The sequence below is a fragment of the Salvelinus fontinalis genome, chromosome 12 (genome assembly GCF_029448725.1).
Source record: "Salvelinus fontinalis isolate EN_2023a chromosome 12, ASM2944872v1, whole genome shotgun sequence".
In the NCBI taxonomy this organism is placed as follows: Eukaryota; Metazoa; Chordata; class Actinopteri; order Salmoniformes; family Salmonidae; genus Salvelinus; species Salvelinus fontinalis.
The window spans coordinates 25,118,260-25,140,343 of NC_074676.1; the positions used below are offsets into that span (position 1 = coordinate 25,118,260).

General features: G+C 40.5%; 1 protein-coding gene and 1 pseudogene across 2 annotated transcripts in view; one reads left to right on the forward strand and one right to left on the reverse strand.

Moving 5' to 3' along the window:
- The first annotated feature begins 1,351 nt into the window (after positions 1-1,351).
- Positions 1,352-19,358, forward strand: LOC129867711 (electron transfer flavoprotein subunit alpha, mitochondrial-like; annotated as a pseudogene).
- LOC129867052 (transmembrane protein 266-like) overlaps positions 14,189-22,084 on the reverse strand; it is a 75,427-nt gene continuing 67,531 nt past the window's right edge. For both annotated transcript variants that reach the window (XM_055940168.1, XM_055940166.1), the window contains 2 exons: positions 19,218-19,280; positions 14,189-19,116 (listed from right to left, as the gene is read on the reverse strand). In XM_055940168.1, the coding sequence (XP_055796143.1) occupies positions 18,482-19,116; positions 19,218-19,280 (698 nt within the window). In that variant the 3' untranslated portion in view covers positions 14,189-18,481. The remainder of the gene's footprint in view (positions 19,117-19,217; positions 19,281-22,084) is intronic.

Here is a 22,084-nt window from a genome sequence, read left to right on the forward strand (position 1 = left end):
AGGGCATATAATTATAATCAAGTATGATGACATTAATAATAACAATACATTAGGGTCTCCCGGGTGGCGCAGTGGTCTAGAGCACTGCATTGCAGTTATTTATGATAACATCATTTTGTTTTGTGAATGGCTACTAAATCTTTATTTGTTACATGTTCATGTTTGCCATCCATCCCTGACCCTGAAACTTTTAAATGAAACAGCTTTATAGGCTGCCTATTTTGTATTCATCATTCATTTAGTTATCCATTAGGCCTAGATCGCCAACAGATGATCCCATTGAGATTAAAATGATAATTCCTCCTACAATAATTTATATATGTATTCATCACAATGTAGACCTGTCCCAATACTGCAATTAAACATTAGGAAAGAGTTTTGAGTTTTCGTACTGGTGCAGTTTCAAAGTATTTGTGAAGGCATATTTCTTCATGGACATCATAGCACAAGATCGATTTAAGATAAGACTTAGCTTTTCACTGGGTGGAAAGATGTCCCTTATCACATATCCTGTGTGGGTGCCATTTGGCTCAGTTGGTAGAGCATGGTGCTTACATCGCCAGGGTTGTGGCTTCCAGTATGGAAGAAAACAATTTACGTATGCACTCACTCTCGATAAGAGTGTCTGCTAAATGACTGTAATGTAACATGGTCTAGGCTAGGGTTTCCCTAACTCGTTCCTGTCCCCCGGAATGAAGTTGACTCATGTGGCCTAGGTAGGGTCTAGGCTACAGATTGGTTATCAAACTTTATTTGGTGTGCATTGTCTTACTGGCTATACCCTTCTCATAGAACTTTGCCTTCTACTCATTTAAAATAGTCTGTTTACATATCTGGGTTGAATGTATAGTTGTAATAACTTTGCTGTTGATAATAGTATGTAGTTTTCCCTGTTGCCCACATCCATCTACCCAGTCATCATCATGCACCCGAGTGGTACAGGCAGGATCTAGGATGGTCTTCTGAAATACAACGTTATTCAATTGAGTTTCTATACCCAGAGGCGCAATAGGGAATACTTCGAAACAGACCAAGCAGACCAGGCCTAGGTTTGAGAAGTCAATGAGAGAAGTGGGAACATTATTCCTTGGTAGCTAATTATCTATAAGTCTAAAGACACAACCTAGATTCGAAACAATGTCTTAAGTAGTTGAACATGTCATTACTACAACCACCTGAAAGTGACAAACTGACACGTTTTCCTTTTCGTCAAAAACAACTTTATATTTTAGGAGTGCCTTAGATACATGCGCAGTTTGGCGGAGACCATTAGTTAGACCCGATAACATGTTTCTGCGCATGAGTTTAAACTAACCAACGTCGCCTACCTGTGTGATCATGGATTCATTTATTATTATTTTTTTACCCCGTTTCTCCCCAATTTTGTGGTATCCAATTGGTAGTTACAGTCTTGTCTCATTGCTGCAACTCCCGTACGGACACCTATTGGATAATCAATTTCTGCCTTTCTTCACACTGTGCTGTCTTTGGTTATTCTGCTTCCACCCAAAACGGAAGTGATTGTAGTCTAACTAGACATTTGTGTCGCGAGAACATTCTACAGTTGTCAGAGTTCATTCAAGAGGTGAGCATCGAGGAGCAGAGTCAGAGATGCATAGAGCTATCAAGAAAACATCATTTCAAACAGTTGGTAAGTAACGTTACACGCAAATGATTATATCAGACTAACTAGCTAAGTAACTTGCTATTCATTCGCAATGTGGCAAATACAAAAAAGAGCACACATAGTACAAGCTGGTGTTGTAGGTGCCTGATAGCTACGTTAGCTTACTTAAATGTCTAACTTATCTTCCCCGTGCACGAAACCATAGAAAGGTTAACAGTTCATTGATTTCCCTTGCTTTATTAATACATATGAAAAAAGTACATTGCATAGTTTTGAAAATCGGATCATATTTGATATCACAGCCAGCTTCACAGACCTTAGCGGGCTGAAAATGTAGCTAACGTTAACTAGCTGTTACTGTAGCTAACTAGATAGCTAGCTTATGCAACCTCGTAAACAATGAGTTACGAAACGTAATAATTTTTACATTTTCAATGATGCAATGATTTTAAAGCCATTGAAACACAATTTCAATGAAGACCATAATTTAATGTATAGCTACTATTTGCTCCCAATTTGCTACTGTATTGTGCTGTGACGTTGGCTAGACTGTTGTGTGAATGACCTTTACTCTGGTAATTCAAATTGTCTTTCAGACACAGGTTCAGATATATCTGGTTCTGTTTTAGGTTGGTGATAGGATAGATACTCCCTGTCAAAATGTTGTATAAGCCAGTGCATATCTTGGATATTATGTCAGCTTGTTTACTGAAGGATTTGGCCCAGAACAACCCCCCCCCCCCCCCCCCCCCCCCCCCCCCCCTTCGGTGTTATGTAGCTCACACTTTCTGCTATAGCCGACCTCCAAAAAATACCCATTAGATGTTGTTTTCCCCCAAAAGGTACACCTGAACAGAATCTGTAGTATCCTGTTTGATTCAATGCCTTGCTGTTTATTGGACTACACAAAATGCTGCTGAATTGTTCATATCGTAATGGTAGCTTTCAAGTTTGATAGGCATGAGAGCAGTTATGTTTACGCTTATGTTATGCCATTTACTGAAAAATACATTTCCCCTGTAGTCTGGACTCTTCCAGAGGTTTCAAAGCACCTTGGTGGTGGCAAAGCACAACAATGACAAGCTGACCCCCATTACGCTGAGTGCTATTACTGCAGCCAAGAAACTAGGAGGAGACGTGTCCTGTTTGGTTGCTGGAACAGACTGTGCAAAGGTAGGCTACATCTTGGGTTTGTTCAGATGGTGTCTAAAGAAAGTATTCACACCCATAGACTTTTTCCATTTTTTTTTGCTACATCCTGAATTAAAAATGGGTTGAATTTATATTTTGTGTCACTAGCCTACACACAATACCCCATATTGTCAAAGTGGAATTATGTTTGACATTTTTTTTAAACAAATTCATTTAAAATTAGTCTTGAGTCAATAAGTATTCAACCCATTTGTTATGGTAAGCCTAAGTAAGTTCTGGAGTAAAACTGCTTAACAAGTCACAATAAGTTACATGGACTCACTCTGTGTGCAATAATAGTGTTTAACATCCTTTTTGAGTGACTACCTCATCTCTGTACCCCAACTGTACAATTTATCTGTAAGGTCCCTCAGTCGAGCAGTGAATACACCCAGTCACTACAAAGTTACAGGCATCCTTACTAACTCATGTGCCGGAGTGGAAGGAAACCGCTCAGGGATTTCACCATGAGGCCAATGGGGACTTTAAAACAGTTAGAGTTTAATGGCTGTGATATGAGAACTGAGGATGGATCAACAACATTGTTCTTACTCCAATACTAACCTAATTGACAGTGGGAAAAGGAAGACTGTACAGAATACAAATATTCCAAAACATGCAACAAGGCACTAAAGTAAAACTGCAAAAAAAGTAGCAAAGAAAATGACTATGTCCTGAATACAAAGTGTTATGTTTGGGGCAAACACAACATATCACTGAGTACCACTCTTCATATTTTAAAACATGGTGGTGGCTGCATCATGTTATGGGTATGCTTGTCATCGGCAAGGACTAGGGAGTTTTTTAGGCTGAAAAGAAACGGAATAGAGCTAAGCACAGGTAAAATCCTAGAGGAAAACCTGGTTCAGTGTGCTTTCCAATAGACACTGGGAGACAAATTCACCTTTCAGCAGGAAAATAACCTAAAACACAAGGCCAAATATACACTGGAGTTGCTTACCAAGACGACATTGAATGTTCCTGAGAGGCCTAGTTAGTTTTGACTTAAATCGGCTTGAAGATCTATGCCTCGGGTGTGAATTCTTGCACTACATGACCAAAGGTATGTGGTCACCTGCTATTTGGACATCTCATTTCAAAATCATGGTCATTAATATGGAGTTGGATCCCCCCTTTGCTGTTATAACAGCCTCCACTCTTCTGTGAGGGCTTTCCACTAGATTTTGGAACATTGCTACGGGGACTTGCTTCCATTCAGTCATAATAGCATTAGTGAGGTCGGGCACAGATGTTGGGCGAATAGGAGTTCGAATTCTACCCAAAGGTGCTTGATGGAGTTGAGGTCAGGGCTCTGTGCAGGCCAGTCAAGTTCTTCCCCACCGACCTCAAAAAAGCATTTCTGTATGGACCTCGTTTTGTGCACAGGTGCATTGTCATGCTGAAACAGGAAAGGGCCTTCCCCAAAGTGTTGCCACAAAGTTAGAAGCACAGAATCGTCTAGAATGTTATTGTATGCTGTAGCGTTAAGATTTCCCTTAACTGGAACTAGGGGGCCTAGCCCGAACAATGAAAAACAACCCCAGGCCATTATTCCTCCTCCACCAAACTTTACAGTTGGAGCTATGCATTCAGGTAATTAGCGTACTTCTGGCATCCACCAAACACAGATTTGTCTGTCGGACTACTAGATGGTGAAGTGTGATTCATCACTCCAGAGAACGCTTTTCCACTGCTCCAGAGTCCAATGGCGGCGAGCTTACACCACTCCAGCCAATGCTTGGCATTGCGCATGGTGATCTTAGGCTTGTGTGTGGCTGCTCGGCCATGGAAAACCATTTCATGAAGCTCCCAAAGAACATTTCTTGTGCTGACAATGCTTCCAGAGGCAGTTTGGAACTCTGTAGGAGGGTTGCAACCGAGAAGAGACAATTTATACGCGCTTCAGCACTCGCCGGTCCCATTCTGAGAGCTTGTTTGGCTTACTACTACGCTACAGCTGAGCTGTTGTTGCTTTTAGATGTTTCCACTTTACAATAACAGCACTGACAGTTGACTGGGGCAGGTCTAGCAGGACAGAAATTTGACTAACTGACTTGTTGGAAAGGTGGCATCCTATGACAGTGCTACGTTGAGTCACTGAGCTCTTCAGTAAGGCCGTTCTACTGCCAATGTTTGTTTATGGAGGTTGCATGGCTGTGTGCTCTATTTTTATACCTGTCAGAAAACGGGTATGGCTGAAAATAGACGAATCAACTCATTTGAAGGGGTGTACACATACATACATATGTAAATGAGATTTTACATTTATTGAAATGTTCCAAAAAAATCTAAAAACATGTGTCCACTTAGATAAAAAGTGCTCAAGGTTGACCTATTTTGCACAATGAATGTTTTGGCATTCACGTACAAAAAGTAACTTTCTGAGCAATGGGCAAATATTTATGGGAAAAGATACACGGTTGAGATGTATTTTTTTTTTTAAAGCTTACAAACGGGGTTTACCCATTAAATGTCAATTAGCTAAATAAAACAAACAAAAACTCATTTGTCATTCACATACAGTAAGTTTTATATTTGAGTTTGTGTTGTGCCTGCCATAGGTCGAGACCCAACATGTGCTTAAATACAGGGCAGGTTTCATGTTTTTTCTGATAAATTTAGATCGTTAAAGGTCCACACATCAGAGAATGTTGACTTGAAAGGGAATATCTGTTGATTTTATATTATACTGTCTATCCTCCATCGGAAACCTATTGCAATTATATAAATAATAGAATAGACATGACCATTTATGCTGACATTCGACAGTGGTTGGACCATCGGCCATCTTTGTGGGAGTAATTCAAAGTTAACATTTCAATTAAAATGTCAATGGTGTACCAGCTAAATTGCAGTGGCCTGAAGGGATGTCCGTTCTATGAATTACATTTCTATGATTGAAATGACACACCCTGTATTCAAGAATGTCTCAACCGATGGCGGGCACACCACAAACTTCAGATGTAAAGTAGGGTCTAAACTACAACGTGAATATGATTTCATTTTTAGATATTTGACGTTTGATGTATAATTTCTTGAGGATTGTTTTCAAGAAATTTATAAAGCAGTTTGACAACCTTGTTTTGTAACCTTTTAAATTATATCAAACTCAACTGTTTCTTGTTTCCAGTAACTTCTTCCATGAGCAATCATGTATAGAAAGTTTTGTTTAAATCAAAAGGGATGCTGTCAAAAAGCGCTTGAAGTCAAATGGATTTACCCGATATCCAGACCTAGACGCTTAGTGGTTTTCTTCAAGGGATTTATTTGCTGTATATTTATCATCTCTTCAGGTTGCACAGGAAGTCAGCAAAGTCCTAGGTGTTCTGATTGCTCAAAATGATGCTTACAAAGGCTATCTGCCAGGTATGTATATCCAGAGTATGAAGCAGATGCAGACAATAGATTCACTGAAGCTGTAAATGAGTTGGAAGTTTTACTTCAGCATCTTACTTAAAAATCTGAGTAATAATAAAAATAAAAATAAATCTATTTGCATGTGGTGTTAACAGCAACTTGCATGTCTTTCCACAGAGGAATTGACTCCACTTATTCTGGCAACCCAGAAGCAGTTCAACTTCACCCATGTCTGTGCTGGAGCTTCTGCATTTGGGAAAGTAAGGTTATAAGACCCTTATATACAGTTGAAGTCGGAAGTTTACATACACTTAGGTTGGAGCCAGTAAAACTCGTTTTTCAACCACAAATATCTTATTAACAATCTATAGTTTTGGCAAGTTGGTTAGGACATCTACTTTGTGCATGACACAAGTCATTTTGTCAACAATTGTTTACAGACAGATTATTTCACTTATAATTCACTATATCACAATTCCAGTGGGTCAGAAGTTTACATACACTGAGTTGACTGTGCCTTTAAACAGCTTGGAAAACACCAGAAAAGGATGTCATGGCTTTAGAAGCTTCTGATAGGCTAGTTGACATCATTTGAGTCAGTTGGAGGTGTACCTGTGGATGAATTTCAAGGCCTGCCTTAAAACTCAGTGACTTTTTGGTTGACATCATGGGAAAATCAAAAGAAATCAGCCAAGACCTCAGAAAATAAATTGTAGACCTCCACAAGTCTGGTTCATCCTTGGGAGCAATTTCCAAATGTACAAACAATAGTACGCAAGTATAAACACCATGGGACCACGCAGCCGTCATACCGCTCAGGAAGGAGATGCGTTCTGTCTCCTAGAGATGAATGTACTTTGGTGCGAAAAGTGCAAATAAATCCTAGAACAACAGCAAAAGACCTTGTGAAGATGCTGGAGGAAACGGGTACAAAAGTATCTATATCCACAGTAAAACGAGTCCTATATCGACATAACCTGAAAGGCCGATCAGCAAGGAAGAAGCCACTGCTCCAAAACCGCAGTGAAAAAGCCATACCACGGTTTGCAACTGCACATGGGGACAAAGATCATACTTTTTGAAGAAATGTCCTCTAGTCTGATAAAATAAAAATAAAAAAATAGAACTGTTTGACCATAATGACCATCGTTATGTTTGGAAGAAAAGGGGGAGGCTTGCAAGCCGAAGAACACCATCCTCACTTTGAAGCACGTGGGTGGCCGCATCATGTTGTAGGGTGTGCTTTGCTGCAGGAGGGACTGGTGCACTTCACAAAATAGATGGCATCATGAGGTGGGGAAATTGTGGATATATTTAGGCAACATCTCAAGACATCAGTCAGGAAGTTAAAGTTTGGTCACATGGACAATGACCCCAAGCATACTTCCAAAGTTGTTGCAAAATAGCTTAAAGACAACAAAGTCAAGGTATTGGAGTGGCCATCACAAAGCCCTGACCTCAATCTTATAGAACATTTGTGAGCAGAACTGAAAAAGCATGTGCGAGCAAGGAGGCCTACAAACCTGACTCAGTTACACCAGCTCTGTCAGGAGGAATGGGCCAAAATTCATCCAACTTATTGTGTTAAGCTTATGGAAGGCTACCCAAAACGTTTGACCCAAGTTCAACAATTTGAAGGCAATGCTACCAAATACTAATTGAGTGTATGTAAACGTCTGACCCACTGGGAATGTGATGAAGGAAATAAACGCTGAAGTTAATCATTCTCTCTACTATTATTCTGACATTTTCACATTCTTAAAATAAAGTGGTGATCCTAACTGCCCTAAGACAGGGAATCTTTACTCGGATTAAATGTCAGTAATTTTGAAAAACTGAGTTGAAATGTATTTGGCTAAGGTGTATGTAAATCTCCGACTTCAACTGTACATACCTTCAGGTCATTTGTCACTTCTTAGGAAAGCGATCTGCCTGCAGATGATTTGATGTATTTCGTAGGATGTATTTGGTTTCATAAGCCTAGTGTAAAAAACATAGCTGTTATGAGTATGCTGTATTTTTCAATCATGCCATGGTTTCTGGAACTTATTTGTAGAGCATCTTTGGCTGATCGTTACAGATTGCCTTATATCCCTGCTTATTTACCAACCCGTCTTTTCTAGAATCTGCTCCTCAGAGTGTCTGCCAAGTTGGATGTTGCTCCTATTTCAGACATTATCGAGATCATATCCCCTGACCCCTTTGTCAGAACCATCTATGCCGGTAACTAGCTTTTTGTGAATGTGTTATGAGAAGATACATTTGAACTAAAGCATATTGCTATTGTATTTTCCCCAAACCAACCTACAGTGCCTTGTAAAAGTATTCATCCTCCTTGGCGTTTTTCATATTTTTTTGCATTACAACCTGTAATTTTAAATGTATTTTTATTTGGATTTCATGTAATGGATATACACAAAATAGTCCAAATTGGTGAAGTGACGTGGGAAAAAAATCTTGTTTAATTTTTTTTATTCAAATGCACCTAAATAAGATCTAGTGCAACCAATTACCTTCAGATGTTACATAATTAGATTGCACACAGGTGGACTTTATTTAAGTGTCACATGATCTCAGAATATTTACACCTGTTCTGAAAGGCCCCAGAGTCTGCAACACCACTGAGCAAGGGGCTCCACCAAGCAAGCGGCACCATGAAGACCAAGGAGCTCTCCAAACAGGTCAGAGACAAAGTTGGGGGGATTTCAGATCAGGGTTGGGTTCTAAAAAAATGTATATCTGAAACTTTGAACATCCCACGGAGAACCATTAAATCCATTATTAAAAAATGGAAAGAATATGGCACCACAACAAATCTGCCAAGAGAGGGCTGCCCACCAAAACTCACAGACCAGGTAAGGTGGGCATTAACCAGAGAGGCAACAAAGAGACCAAAGATATCCATGAAGGAGCTGCAAAGCTCCACAGCGAGATTGGAGTATCTGTCCATAGGACCACTTTAAGCCGTACACTCCACAGACCTGGGCTTTACGGAAGAGTGGACAGAAAAAAGCCATTGCTTAAGAAAAAAATAAGCAAACACGTTTGATGTTTGCCAAAAGGCTTGTCTGAGACTCCTGAAACATATGAAAGAAGGTACTAGTCAGATAATGGTCAGATGATAAGACTAAAATTTTCCTTTTTGGCCATCAAGGAAAACACTGTCTGGCGCAAACCCAACACTTCTCATCACCCTGAGAATACCATCCCCACAGTGAAGCATGGTGGTGGCAGCATCATGGTGTAGGAATTTTTCATTGGCAGGGACTGGGAAACTGGTCAGAATTGAAGGAATGATGGATGGTGCTAAACACAGGGAAATTCTTGAGGGAAACCTGTTTCAGAGGTTCACTTTCCAGCAGGACAATGACCCTAAGCATACTGCTAAAGCAACACTCGAGTGGTTTAAGGGGAAACATTTAAATGTCTTGGAATGGCCTAGTCAAAGCTCAGACCTCAATCCAATTGAGAATTTGTGGTATGACTTAAAGATTGCTGTAAATCAGCGGAACCCATCCAACTTGAAGGAGCTGGAGAAGTTTTGCCTTGAAGAATAGGCAGAAATCTCAGTGGCTAGATGTGCCAAGCTTATAAAGAAACCCCAAGAGACTTGCAGCTGTAATTGCTGCAAAAGTTGACTCTACAAAGTGTTGACTTGGGGTGGGGGGTGAATAGTAATACACGCTCAAGTTTTTTTGTTTTTTTGTGTGTCTTATTTCTTGTTTTTTTTTCACAAAACATATTTAGCATTTTCAAAGTGGTAGGCATGTTATGTAAATCAAATGATACAAACCCCCCCAAAATCTATTTTAATTCCAGGTTGTAAGGCAACAAAATAGGAGAAATGCCAAGGGGGTGAATAATTTCGCAAGCCACTGTATACTACTAAGATATCCTTCAGAATTCTTGAGCACATTATAATTCACCAATGCAGTTTAGAGTGCTTTAGACATTTTTTGATACTCAAAATGGATTTTGTTTGATATTATCATTGGAAATCAATTGAATTTGTTACTGCATTTGGGACTGCTCTTATGATTTTGACCAGTAACTCACCAACTCTCCATGTACTGTACCATAGGGAACTGGTTTGCTTTTAGATATAGAGCCAATTCAGTCTTTTGGCAATACTAGCAATGACTAGATCCCAAAAGCCTAATTTCTCAATTGCGCTTATGGGCTTTGAATGAATCAAAATGACATTATCCACTTAAACCGTTGCTGTTTAATTGTCATGTCCATATAGGTCATATTGAAAACTCATGGTGAACCTTGAGCCCAGAAGATGTTTCCCAAATTAGATTCTGTGAAATTAATTCTCTACTTTTATTTCCCATTTGTCATCAGAAGAGTTGCATGAGGTTTAGAGTTAGATAACAAAACATCACTGTTTGTCTCGTTCCCAGGAAATGCTCTCAGCACTGTCAAGTGTAATGACAATGTCAAGGTTTTCACTGTCAGAGGGACATCCTTTGAGCCCACTGAGGCAGTGCTACATCAGAGGAAGGTAGCTATAGTACTAACCATGCACTGAGACACACATGAAAAGCATACATACGAAAGCCATTGTTCTTGTTTATCATTTCTAAAATAATTATTTCATTTCCAGACTGGATAACTTATTTTGTCAGGGTATAGTTAAAAGCAAGAACTTGTGATAGTTTTATTTAATATGATCCTCTGACGATCCCCATGAGTTGTTTATTTCAGTTGCTGTGTCTGCTTCCGCTGGGATGTCTGAGTAGCTGGAAGCAACCTTGACCAAGATTGTCCGTCCAGAGCTGACCAGGGCTACGGTTGTGGTGTCTGGAGGTAGAAGTCACCTTCAGCTCATCATACTATTTGCCTTACACATCAATTTATTTCTCATGTTCATGTAAACGTTTAAATAAATCATTATTGTCTCGTCCTTTTAGGAAGGGGACTGAAGAATGGAGAGAACTTCAAGCTGCTCTATGACCTTGCTGACAAAATGAATGCTGTGGGTAATTTAGAATGAGTCTTTCAATGACAACAAATGATACTTTCTATATTTGAATAACTGAAATTATTGGCGAAAAAATTGGATTGCATTTTTTTGTCCATTAGGTTTGAATTGATTTCCCCCACAGTTGGTGCTTCCAGAGCTGCTGTGGATTCTGGATATGTCCCCAATGACATGCAGATTGGACAGACTGGCAAGATCGTGGCCCCCGTAAGTGACAAACTCTGCATCATTTTACCCTCATCCTATTCTTTGATAGGCAATGTTGTGCTCACAATGGTGTCATCTGTAATAATATTGCACAATTTTTCAAGATACCGGTAAACCTTTTGTGGGTCTACATCTACAATTATTTTCTGAAAAATGCGAATATCTGTTTTCTGAGGAGTTACCCACCCACTTTCAATTATTGTGCAAGTTACCCGCAGCTTGACAAATACCTGTTATACTATTCCTGGAATTCAGTGTTCTAAAGATGGGAATTTAACCTTTTTTAAAAGGGCAAAGGGATCCATTATCCGGTTCAACTGGGATATCCTAGCTGTGATTATCCACACATTAGACCCCATGAAATTTAGTTAATGGCACATATAGGCTCCTAAATGATTTAGCTGATCCATTAAAGAGCAGTGCACAGTGCAGTGGGTGTCTGCTCAGACCCCCAGATTAGGTCATTCTTCCCAAATTGTATTTTGCTAATGTTTTGACAAGATTGTCATGTAGGCTTAATGTATTAAATACAATTTAAATTGCAGTATTTATTTATTTTTTAACCTGTTCATATTTGTCATTCAGTTGTTCATTTTCTTCATGCACACCACTCAAAGGATTCACATAAATATTAGAAGGTAATTTCTTATCGCTACCTTCAGGCATTGTTAGGACAGAACCATGCATGTCTTATCAGTGTTAAGGTCTGTCTGCTGCCTTTTTTATTTTACAAATGTTTTACTTATTCCCAATGAGTGACATAGCCCAGAGCTGTGTTCCTTTTTGTTATGTGAGGTAACAAGCAATTTATATTTGACATAAACAGCAGTTTTATTAATTATTAGATTGGACCCCGTTTGACAATAGTGTGTGTTATTTATTTATTTATTTGCAAGCTTAAAATAGTGGTTATATCCAGTATTGAACTGCTCCAATTATACTGAACAAAAATATAAACGCAACATGTAAAGTGTTTGTCCCACTTTTAATGAGCTGAAATAAAATGTCTCAAATTTTGTGCACAAATTTGTTTACATCCCTGTTAGTGAGCATTTATTGTTTGTCAAGGTAATCCATCCACCTGACAGGTGTGACATATCAAGAAGCTGATTAAACAGCATGGTCATTACACGGGTGCACCTTGTGCCAGGGACAAGAGGCCACTCTAAAATGTGCAGTTTTGTCACACCACACAATGCCATAGATGTCTCAAGTTTTGAGGGATCGTGCAATTGGCATGCTGACTGCAGGAATGTCAACCAAGCTGCCTCCAACGTTGTTTTAGGAAATTTGCGCCCCTGCCCATTCATGTGAAATCCATAGATTAGGGCCTAATGAATGTATTTAAATTGACTGATTTCCTTTTATGAACTGAAACTCTGTGAAATTATTTTATTTTTGTTCAGCATAATTTCGCTGAAATGTTTACATTTGAAAGAATCTCACGGCACGGAATTAGTTGATATTCACTCTTTCTGTCAGCATGTATGTCACAGTTAAGCTTTTGCAATTATGTAACCTAAGCTGTGGGGTGTCATGCCATAGCAACGTTTCAGGGGAGTACCACATTCGGGGAACAGCTTGGCAACGGAGCAGCCAGGTTGTCATGTTGGAGTACATTTTTTTATTTTTTTAAACATTTTTTTTCGGTTAACAATAGCATCACCACACTTGAATGACTAGCTAGCGATGCAATCATGCTGCATGTAGGGAGTTGTTTTGACACCTGAGGGAAAACTAGCAACACAACAGCAGGTGTGCCTGCCTGGTCTTCTTATTGAAAACTGCAAAGCTGCTCAAAGAGAAGAACTCTGAGAAGACTCCAAATAGGCTAGACATGTATGTACTCTATTTCCATACAGTGATATTTAAGAACTAAAGCATACATCTTTTGCTGTCGTTTTCCCTTTGCTACAATAGGACCGTGCTCTTGCTGGACAGTACCTCTCATTGTGAAATATTGGTCCTCACTTTTAGTCTTTAGTACACTTGTGTTCATAAATTTATGCTCTGCTCCTCCGAGACTACTCCAATAACATTAAATAGCACTGAAATATTAATATGGCAGTGCATTACGCTGAAAGCCTCTGTTTTTCCCAGAGGTGGAGGGTCATACACTCTGCTTCACCACCCCCAGCATTCTCTCTGAGATGACATGGTCAGGGTCAGCACTAGAACAGCTCCGTTCTCTAATATGGAAACCCAGGGCTGCGTTGTGTACGGAAAAACATAATGCAACGTTCCATTAAACAAACTGTTGTTCTGAAAGACCAATTGAAAAACTGGTTGTGTTGTGGGTTAAAGGCACCGCTGCCCTTTAAATATGTCACTCAATGCTTCAAGCCACACCGACCAAACTTACCTCAGTCTGTTCAAGAGTGTTTTGGAGAAACGTGTTCAGTACAAGCCGTTACACAACGTAGCAAATGTTCAATGGAACTGAACTCACCCCAGGACTGCCCTGCAATCAGCTGCATCAGTACTAAGGTGCCAATGAGGTCCTTAGTGGTATCATGGTCAGCTCTTGATTACTTTTTCTGGAGATAGATAGAAAATACATTTCCTCAGTAAATATTGTCTTACCTGTGTTCAGCAGCCTGAAACAACTGACACTACATAGATGTGTATGTGCACCAAGCTCTTGTGTTATTATATTGATAAAGCTTGTTTGTCCTTGTTGTCTCTGCAGGAGTTGTACATCGCTGTTGCTATCTCTGGAGCTATTCAACATCTGTCTGGGATGAAGGACAGCAAGGTACAGTTACAGTTTTCTCCAGAATCTTCTGTTAGATAAACACAAGTATAAGAAAAAGAGCATGTTCTGATATTTTGGACTACGTTTTATTCTGCAGACTATTGTTGTCATTAACAAGGACCCAGAGGCTCCCATCTTCCAGGTGGCTGACTATGGTCTAGTGGCTGATCTCTTTAAGGTGAGATAGCAGGCTGATTACCAAACACCCTTGCCATGACTGAAACAAACCCAACACTGCACCAGCCTCCTGCACAGCGCTGAATACCTGATCAGCAAGAGGCATTTCAATAACATGACAAAAGTGACAGACAATTCTATTCACTGTTTCCCTGATACATTTTGCAAGACAAATTATTATCCCTCCTAATGGAAAGGTGCATCTGTTGAATTATTGAGGTGCTGAATTAATCAGGTGAATTGTGGCCAGAGCCTGCTGCTCTGTTAAGATGCAACAACAGCTCTCCTTCAAACCATAAAAAGAAATCGATAGTTAACTTAAGTGGCTGGGTGTAAGTTCTCAGGTTTTATTTTCTCTTCCCTAGTGTCAGTACTTTACATGCTTAGCTGCCCTCTACTGTCTGGCTGGCACATATGGCCAGTGTGCCAGAGGGTTGACAAACTCTTGGACAAGAGGGCCTTTGCTTTTGGTGAAAGAGAAGGAGCTTTTATTTTCGTGTGTATGTGTCCTGTTGTTCATCTTTTATTTACTGTGGGGGTGTGTGAGAGGCCCAGGTGTTCTGGGTAAACTCTGTAAAAGTGACTGGTAATAATAGCTCGTGGCAGCAGAGTTGTGACCTGCTGGTTATCATCTTACATGTGATCACTCCTCGGATAACCGATTAAAATGTATGGGCTTTCTCCTCTTCCTTCAATTGAAAACTGATCTCCGGGACACACTCGACTCAAGTGCTACTGATATAGTTTGTCAGATACCCTCGCTCATGCCCCTCATGCACAGTTACACTCAGATTTTAATTGGTTTATCAATTAATTGATCTTAAGTGGTGTCACCCCAAAACCATGAGACTAAACACTGACAGTTATAGCAAAGCTCAACCCTCCATTTCCATGTCGCAAGCTTACACCATGTCCATTGTGTCGACCTGCTTAGGGAGGTGTAACCATCTTAAACTCCTCTGTTTTTCTCTCACTAGGCTGTGCCTGAGATGACTGCAGCATTGAACAAGTAAGCCAGCGTTCAGCTAAGCAGCCATCCCACCACTCTTACCTGGGTACTAAGACTGTAACCACACAGTTACAACTCTCCTGTAACCTCTGCCTTAAATGGTTTCTGGAGCTACTATTTTGGGGACACTAATAATGTTATCATCATTCTACCTAAAGGGCTACAGAATAAAACTCTGTTTACAAACGGTCTGTTTTTATGTATGAAAATGCCACAAATAATGTTCTGCTTACCTGGCGTAGGTGATATTTTTATCCCTATTAATGCATATTTTGTATTTAACGTAGCGTCACAGAGGTCATGTTTGGGAAGTCTAAACCTGCCTCCTCACTTATTAACTTTTTTTTTTTTATACCAAAAGCTCTTGGTATAATGATGAAACTGACTGTAAATGGCTGTTCTTTTACCATGTTTGCCTTTTAATTGCTTTACTCTGCAATGAATTCCCTTCATGTTCAACTTACAAAATGCCTGTTGGCATTAAAGTGCACAGGGTAGTTTGCCATATCGAAGATTTATGCTATAATACGTTTTTTTCTGATAACACTTTGCACAACTTCAATTACAAACCCTCCAGATTTGGTAGCTGAAATGTCCCTCAATTGTTCTGGTGTCTGGCTTATGATTTCACTGAGCTTTTTTTGTCATCATTTGAATACTAACATTAGCAGTGATAATGTAGAATGACTAAGGTAAGAAATAAACTAGGAACACAACACATTTGAACAGATTAAATGTACACAGCAGCAGTCCGAACAGAGAGGACTGTACTTAATGTTGGGGTCTGGAGACATCAGGCTGACTTTTGAACTATGTTTGTTAAATGTCTAAGTGTGATCATTCTAGCATCTCCAGTCCCATATCAAGTATTTTAGACAAACCACTCAGTTCCACATCCACACAGCCCGATCCCTAAATGATATCAAATGTACAGTGCTTTCAAAAAGTATTCATACCACTTGACTTATTCCACATTGTGTTACAGCCTGAATTTAAAATGGATTAAATATACTTTTTTTCCCTCACCCATCAACACACTTGGCCAGAAACAAAGAACTTCTGAAACTCGTCAGTCTAACCTGGTTAGAGTCAGTTTGCGCTGTTCTGTGAAGGGAGTAGTACACAGCGTTGTACGAGATCTTCAGTTTCTTGGCAATGTCTCGCTTGGAGTAGCCTTAATTTCTCAGAACAAGAATAGACTGATGAGTTTCAGAAGAAAGGTCTTTGTTTCTGGCCATTTTGAGCCTGTAATTGAACCCACAAATGCTGATGCTCCAGATACTCAACTAGTCTAAAGAAGGCCAGTTTTATTGCTTCTTTAATCAGAACAACAGTTTTCAGCTGTGCTAACATAATTGCAAAAGGGTTTTCTAATGATCAATTAGCCTTTTTAAAATGGTAAACTTGGATTAGCTAACACAACGTGCCATTGGAACACAGGAGTGATGGTTGCTGATAATGGGCCTATGTAGATATTACATAAAAAAATCTGTCAGTTTCTAGCTACAATAGTCATTTACAACATTAACAATGGCTACACTGTATTTCTGATCAATTTGATGATATTTTAATGGACAAAAAACATTATTTTAATTTTTCAAAAACAAGGACATTTCTAAATAACCCAAAACTTTTGATCGGTAGTGTAAGAATTCACACCCCTGAGTCAACACATGTTAGAATCACCTTTGGCAGCGATTTACAGCTGGATTGTACAATATTTGCACATTCTTTTAAAAGTGATTCAAGCTCTGTCAAGTTGGTTGTTGATCATTGCTAGACATCCATTTTCAAGTCTTGCCATAGATCTTCAAGCCGATTTAAGTCAAAACTGAAACTAGGCCTCAGGAACATTCAATGTTGTCTTGGTAAGCAACTCCACTATATATTTGGCTTTGTTTTTAGGTTGTCCTGCTGAAAAGTGAATTTGTCTCCCAATGTCTGATTGGAAAGCAGACTGAACCAGTTTTTTATCTAGGATTTTGCCTGTGCTTAGCTCTTTTCTGTTCATTTTTATTCTAAACTCCCTCGTCCTTGCCGATGACAGCATACCCATAACATGATGCAGCCACCACCATGCTTGAAAATATGAATGGTGGTACTCGATGATGATGATATATTTGGTCCAAACATAATGCTGTGTGTTCAGGACATGAAGTTAATTTCGTTGCCACATTTTTTGCAGTTTTACTTTAGTGCCTTAACAGAATGCTTGTTTTAGAGTATTCTGTACAGGCTTTCTTTTAACTGTCATTTAGATTAGTATTGTGGAGTAACTACAATGTTGTTGATCCATCCTCAGTTTTCTCCTATCACAGCCATTAAACTCTAACTGTTTTGAAGTCACCATTGGCATAATTTATAACTTCACCATGCTCAAAGGGATATTCGATGTCTGTTTGTTTTTTTACCCATCTACCAATGTGCCCTTTGCGAGGCATTGAAAAACCTCCCTGGTCTTTGTGGTTGAATCCATTTGAAATTTACTGCACGACTGTGGGACCTTACAGATAATTGTATCTGTGGGGTACAGAGATGAGGTAGTCATTCAAAAATCATGTTAAACACCTATAATTACACACAGTGAGTCCATGCAACTTATTAAGCAAATGTTTACTCCTGAATTTATTTAAGCTTGCCATAACAAAGGGGTTGAAAATGTATTGACTCAAGAAATGTTAGCTTTTCATTTGTCATTCATTTGTAAAAATGTCTAAAAACAGAATTCCACTTTGACATTATGGGGTATTGTGTGTAGGCCAATGACGCAACAAAATGTGGGAAGAGACAAGTGGTGTAAATACTTTCTGAAGGCACTGTAAAAGTCAGAGCCAGTCCCATTTCTGCAGAGCCCTGCTGTCTCCTAGCTGGGCCTAATGCTCCATTGCTGGTTTCTTTTTGTGACTTTTTCATATACTCATTTATTGTGTCAATTCCTGATAATGTTCATTGCGTGTTCACTAAATTGCCTTATTGTACTCCATGGAAGATGTGCGCTGCTGGCGGAGCCACAATTCACAGTTCCAGGGTGCTTTTGGCGATGAGGAGGATGGCTGTATGCCAGTGGAGGAGGCCTCTGAGTGCATGTCTTTAGTGTTAGTGAGTTTCAGGAGGGTCTTTGAGGAGTGAGTCAGTGCTGTCTGAGAGTTACAGTACCCCTGTAGCCCTTTCCTATGTCTCAGGCAGACGGTTGACAGGGGCATCTGCCTGAGATAGCCTGTACTTCTCCATGAAGGGCTCACTGGCCTGCAGGTGGATGAGGGGCTTGGTGTGGAAGCCTCCCCGGCTCTCCTGGTTCCTCTTGTTGTAGATGTTGAGCCTGTGCTCCAGCTCAGGGCTGGTCTTGGTGGAGCCAGCAGGGCTGGGCATTTTGAGGTTGACAGGGTCCAGGCCCTTCTGGCCCAGACAGGAGTCCTCAGACAGCGAGGAGAGCAACTCCTGCACCACGGTGCTGGGGTGTCCTCTGGGGCCAGGCTGTGTGCCCAGGGCCAGGGGGCTGCAGTAGGGTGGGGGGTAACAGCGCTGGCCGCTGTAGGAGTCTGTGGAGGTGGAAGCCTCACGGACGGTGGAACTGCAGTCGGTGGTGGAGCCAAGGGTGTGGCTGCTGATGCTGTGCTGGCGGGCGCTGAAGCTGGAGTGGGACATGGTGGCGTTGGAGGCCTCGCTCACAGAGCTGCCTGTCTGCTGCAGGCGGATGGACGCTGCGTCTGCACTCACCAGAGACGAGGGCTGCTGGCTGGGGTTGTTGGGAAGATGGATGTCTATGGCTGCGGTGATGACACGAGCTGGATCTGGGATTCCAATATCTACAAGAAAACATTTTGAACTCATCACAATACTGCTGACTGACTGTGAAATAAAGGACAGAAACAAATGTGTCAGAGTGGGAAGTATTGTTAATTCTTACCACTGCTTGCCTCACTGTAGTACTGGCTGATGTAGTTGTTCATGTCGTCTTGAATAACATGATCTGAAAGAAATAAGAAACGAAATACATGTGCACTCTTTCTCTAAAACAATAAAATGAGTTGGATGTTTGGTACCCTTATCTATTTCTGTGTTTGTTGTGTAAAGGTTTCCCAGCATGCATCAGTCATATATTTCTGACCAGAATGATGAACTGTAATGGCACCAACCACCAAACATAAAAGCATGCTGCTGTAGTTCAGTGATGAGCTGCAGATTTTTTGTGTCCTACCCATTGTAGGTGATAGCAGTGATTGTGAATGATTTAGACACCATACATAGAATGCGGTCAGACTATGGTAGAATTACGCAATAAGGCCTGAGAAGGTGCAGTATATATCTAACATACCACGGCTAAGGGCTGTTCTTACAGTGGGGCAAAAAAGTATTTAGTCAGCCACCAATTGTGCAAGTTCTCCCACTTAAAAAGATGAGAGAGGCCTGTAATTTTCATCACAGGTACACTTCAACTATGATAGAGAAAAGAAAATCCAGAAAATCACATTGTAGGATTTTTAATGAATTTATTTGCAAATTATGGTGGAAAATAAGTATTTGGTCACCTACAAACAAGCAAGATTTTTGGCTCTCACAGACCTGTAACTTCTTCTTTAAGAGGCTCCTCTGTCCTCCACCTGTTACCTGTATTAATGGCACCTGTTTGAACTTGTTATCAGTATAAAAGACACCTGTCCACAACCTCAAACAGTCACACTCCAAACTCCACTATGGCCAAGACCAAAGAGCTGTCAAAGGACACCAGAAACAAAATTGTAGACCTGCACCAGGCTGGGAAGACTGAATCTGCAATTGGTAAGCAGCTTGGTTTGAAGAAATCAACTGTGGGAGCAATTATTAGGAAATGGAAGACATACAAGACCACTGATAATCTCCCTCGATCTGGGGCTCCACGCAAGATCTCACCCCGTGGGGTCAAAATGATCACAAGAACGGTGAGCAAAAATCCCAGAACCACACGGGGGGACCTAGTGAATGACCTGCAGAGAGCTGGGACCAAAGTAACAAAGCCTACCATCAGTAACACACTACGCCGCCAGGGACTCAAATCCTGCAGTGCCAGATGTGTCCCCCTGCTTAAGCCAGTACATGTCCAGGCCCGTCTGAAGTTCGCTAGAGAGCATTTGGATGATCCAGAAGAAGATTGGGAGACTGTCACATGGTCAGATAAAACCAAAATATAACTTTTTGGTAAAAACTCAACTCGTCGTGTTTGGAGGACAAAGAATACTGAGTTGCATCCAAAGAACACCATACCTACTGTGAAGCATGGGGGTGGAAACATCATGCTTTTGGGCTGTTTTTCTGCAAAGGGACCAGGACGACTGATCCGTGTAAAGGAAAGAATGAATGGGGACATGTATCGTGAGATTTTGAGTGAAAACCTCCTTCCATCAGCAAGGGCATTGAAGATGAAACGTGGCTGGGTCTTTCAGCATGACAATGATCCCAAACACACCGCCCGGGCAACGAAGGAGTGGTTTCGTAAGAAGCATTTCAAGGTCCTGGAGTGGCCTAGCCAGTCTCCAGATCTCAACCCCATAGAAAATCTTTGGAGGGAGTTGAAAGTCCGTGTTGCCCAGCAACAGCCCCAAAACATCACTGCTCTAGAGGAGATCTGCATGGAGGAATGGGCCAAAATACCAGCAACAGTGTGTGAAAACCTTGTGAAGACTTACAGAAAACGTTTGACCTCTGTCATTGCCAACAAAGGGTATATAACAAAGTATTGAGATAAACTTTTGGTATTGACCAAATACTTATTTTCCACCATAATTTGCAAATATATTAATTAAAAATCCTACAATGTGATGTTCTGGATTTATTTTATTTTTTTGTGTCTTTTATACTGATAACAAGTTCAAACAGGTGCCATTAATACAGGTAACGAGTGGAGGACAGAGGAGCCTCTTAAAGAAGAAGTTACAGGTCTGTGAGAGCCAGAAATCTTGCTTGTTTGTAGACCAAATACTTATTTTCCACCATAATTTGCAAATAAATTCATAAAAAATCCTACAATGTGATTTTCTGGATTTTTTTTCTCATTTTGTCTGTCATAGTTGAAGTGTACCTATGATGAAAATTACAGGCCTCTCATCTTTTTAAGTGGGAGAACTTGCACAATTGGAGGCTGACTAAATACTTTTTTGCCCCACTGTATGTACGACTCAACGCGGAGTGTGTGGGTAGCCATGGTATATTGGCCATATACCGCACCCCCTCGTGCCTTATTGCTTAAATATACCATGGCTTTCAGGCAATCCGCATCCAGGACCAAACTACCTGGTTTATAATGCTCATTATACCTGAATTACCAGAGAAGAGGTGAGCATTGGTAAGTTGATGTGTAGCAGGGCCTGTGGCTGGCTTTCCTGACCTGTCACAGTTTACCTCCCTCTAAGTGCCATCCCTGTTAACTCCAGATAGTTAGGGGTTATATTTGCTTCTTCTTCAAATATTTATTTTAAGACTGTCCCAAGAGGAAAGGCGATGCTTGGCCTAAAATGCAGCGGCAGAGACAATCACTCTGTGATTAATAACACATGAGCACTTAAAATACTGTAGTCTGACACACCGCCTCTCTGTGAAACCTCAGATATATAGCAGAGCGAGAAGCATGGTGATTTAGATCTTTACTTAAGGAATGGGCTCTGTGTTTTGAGCTCTGAGAAAACAGTACTGACAGTGCTTTGTTCCTCTACCTCCTGTAACATATGATCTGTCACCCTTTGAAAGGTGTATGGCTCCTTGGAGTGTTTTAAAGAAGTATGTTTTGACAATAGTTCAGTA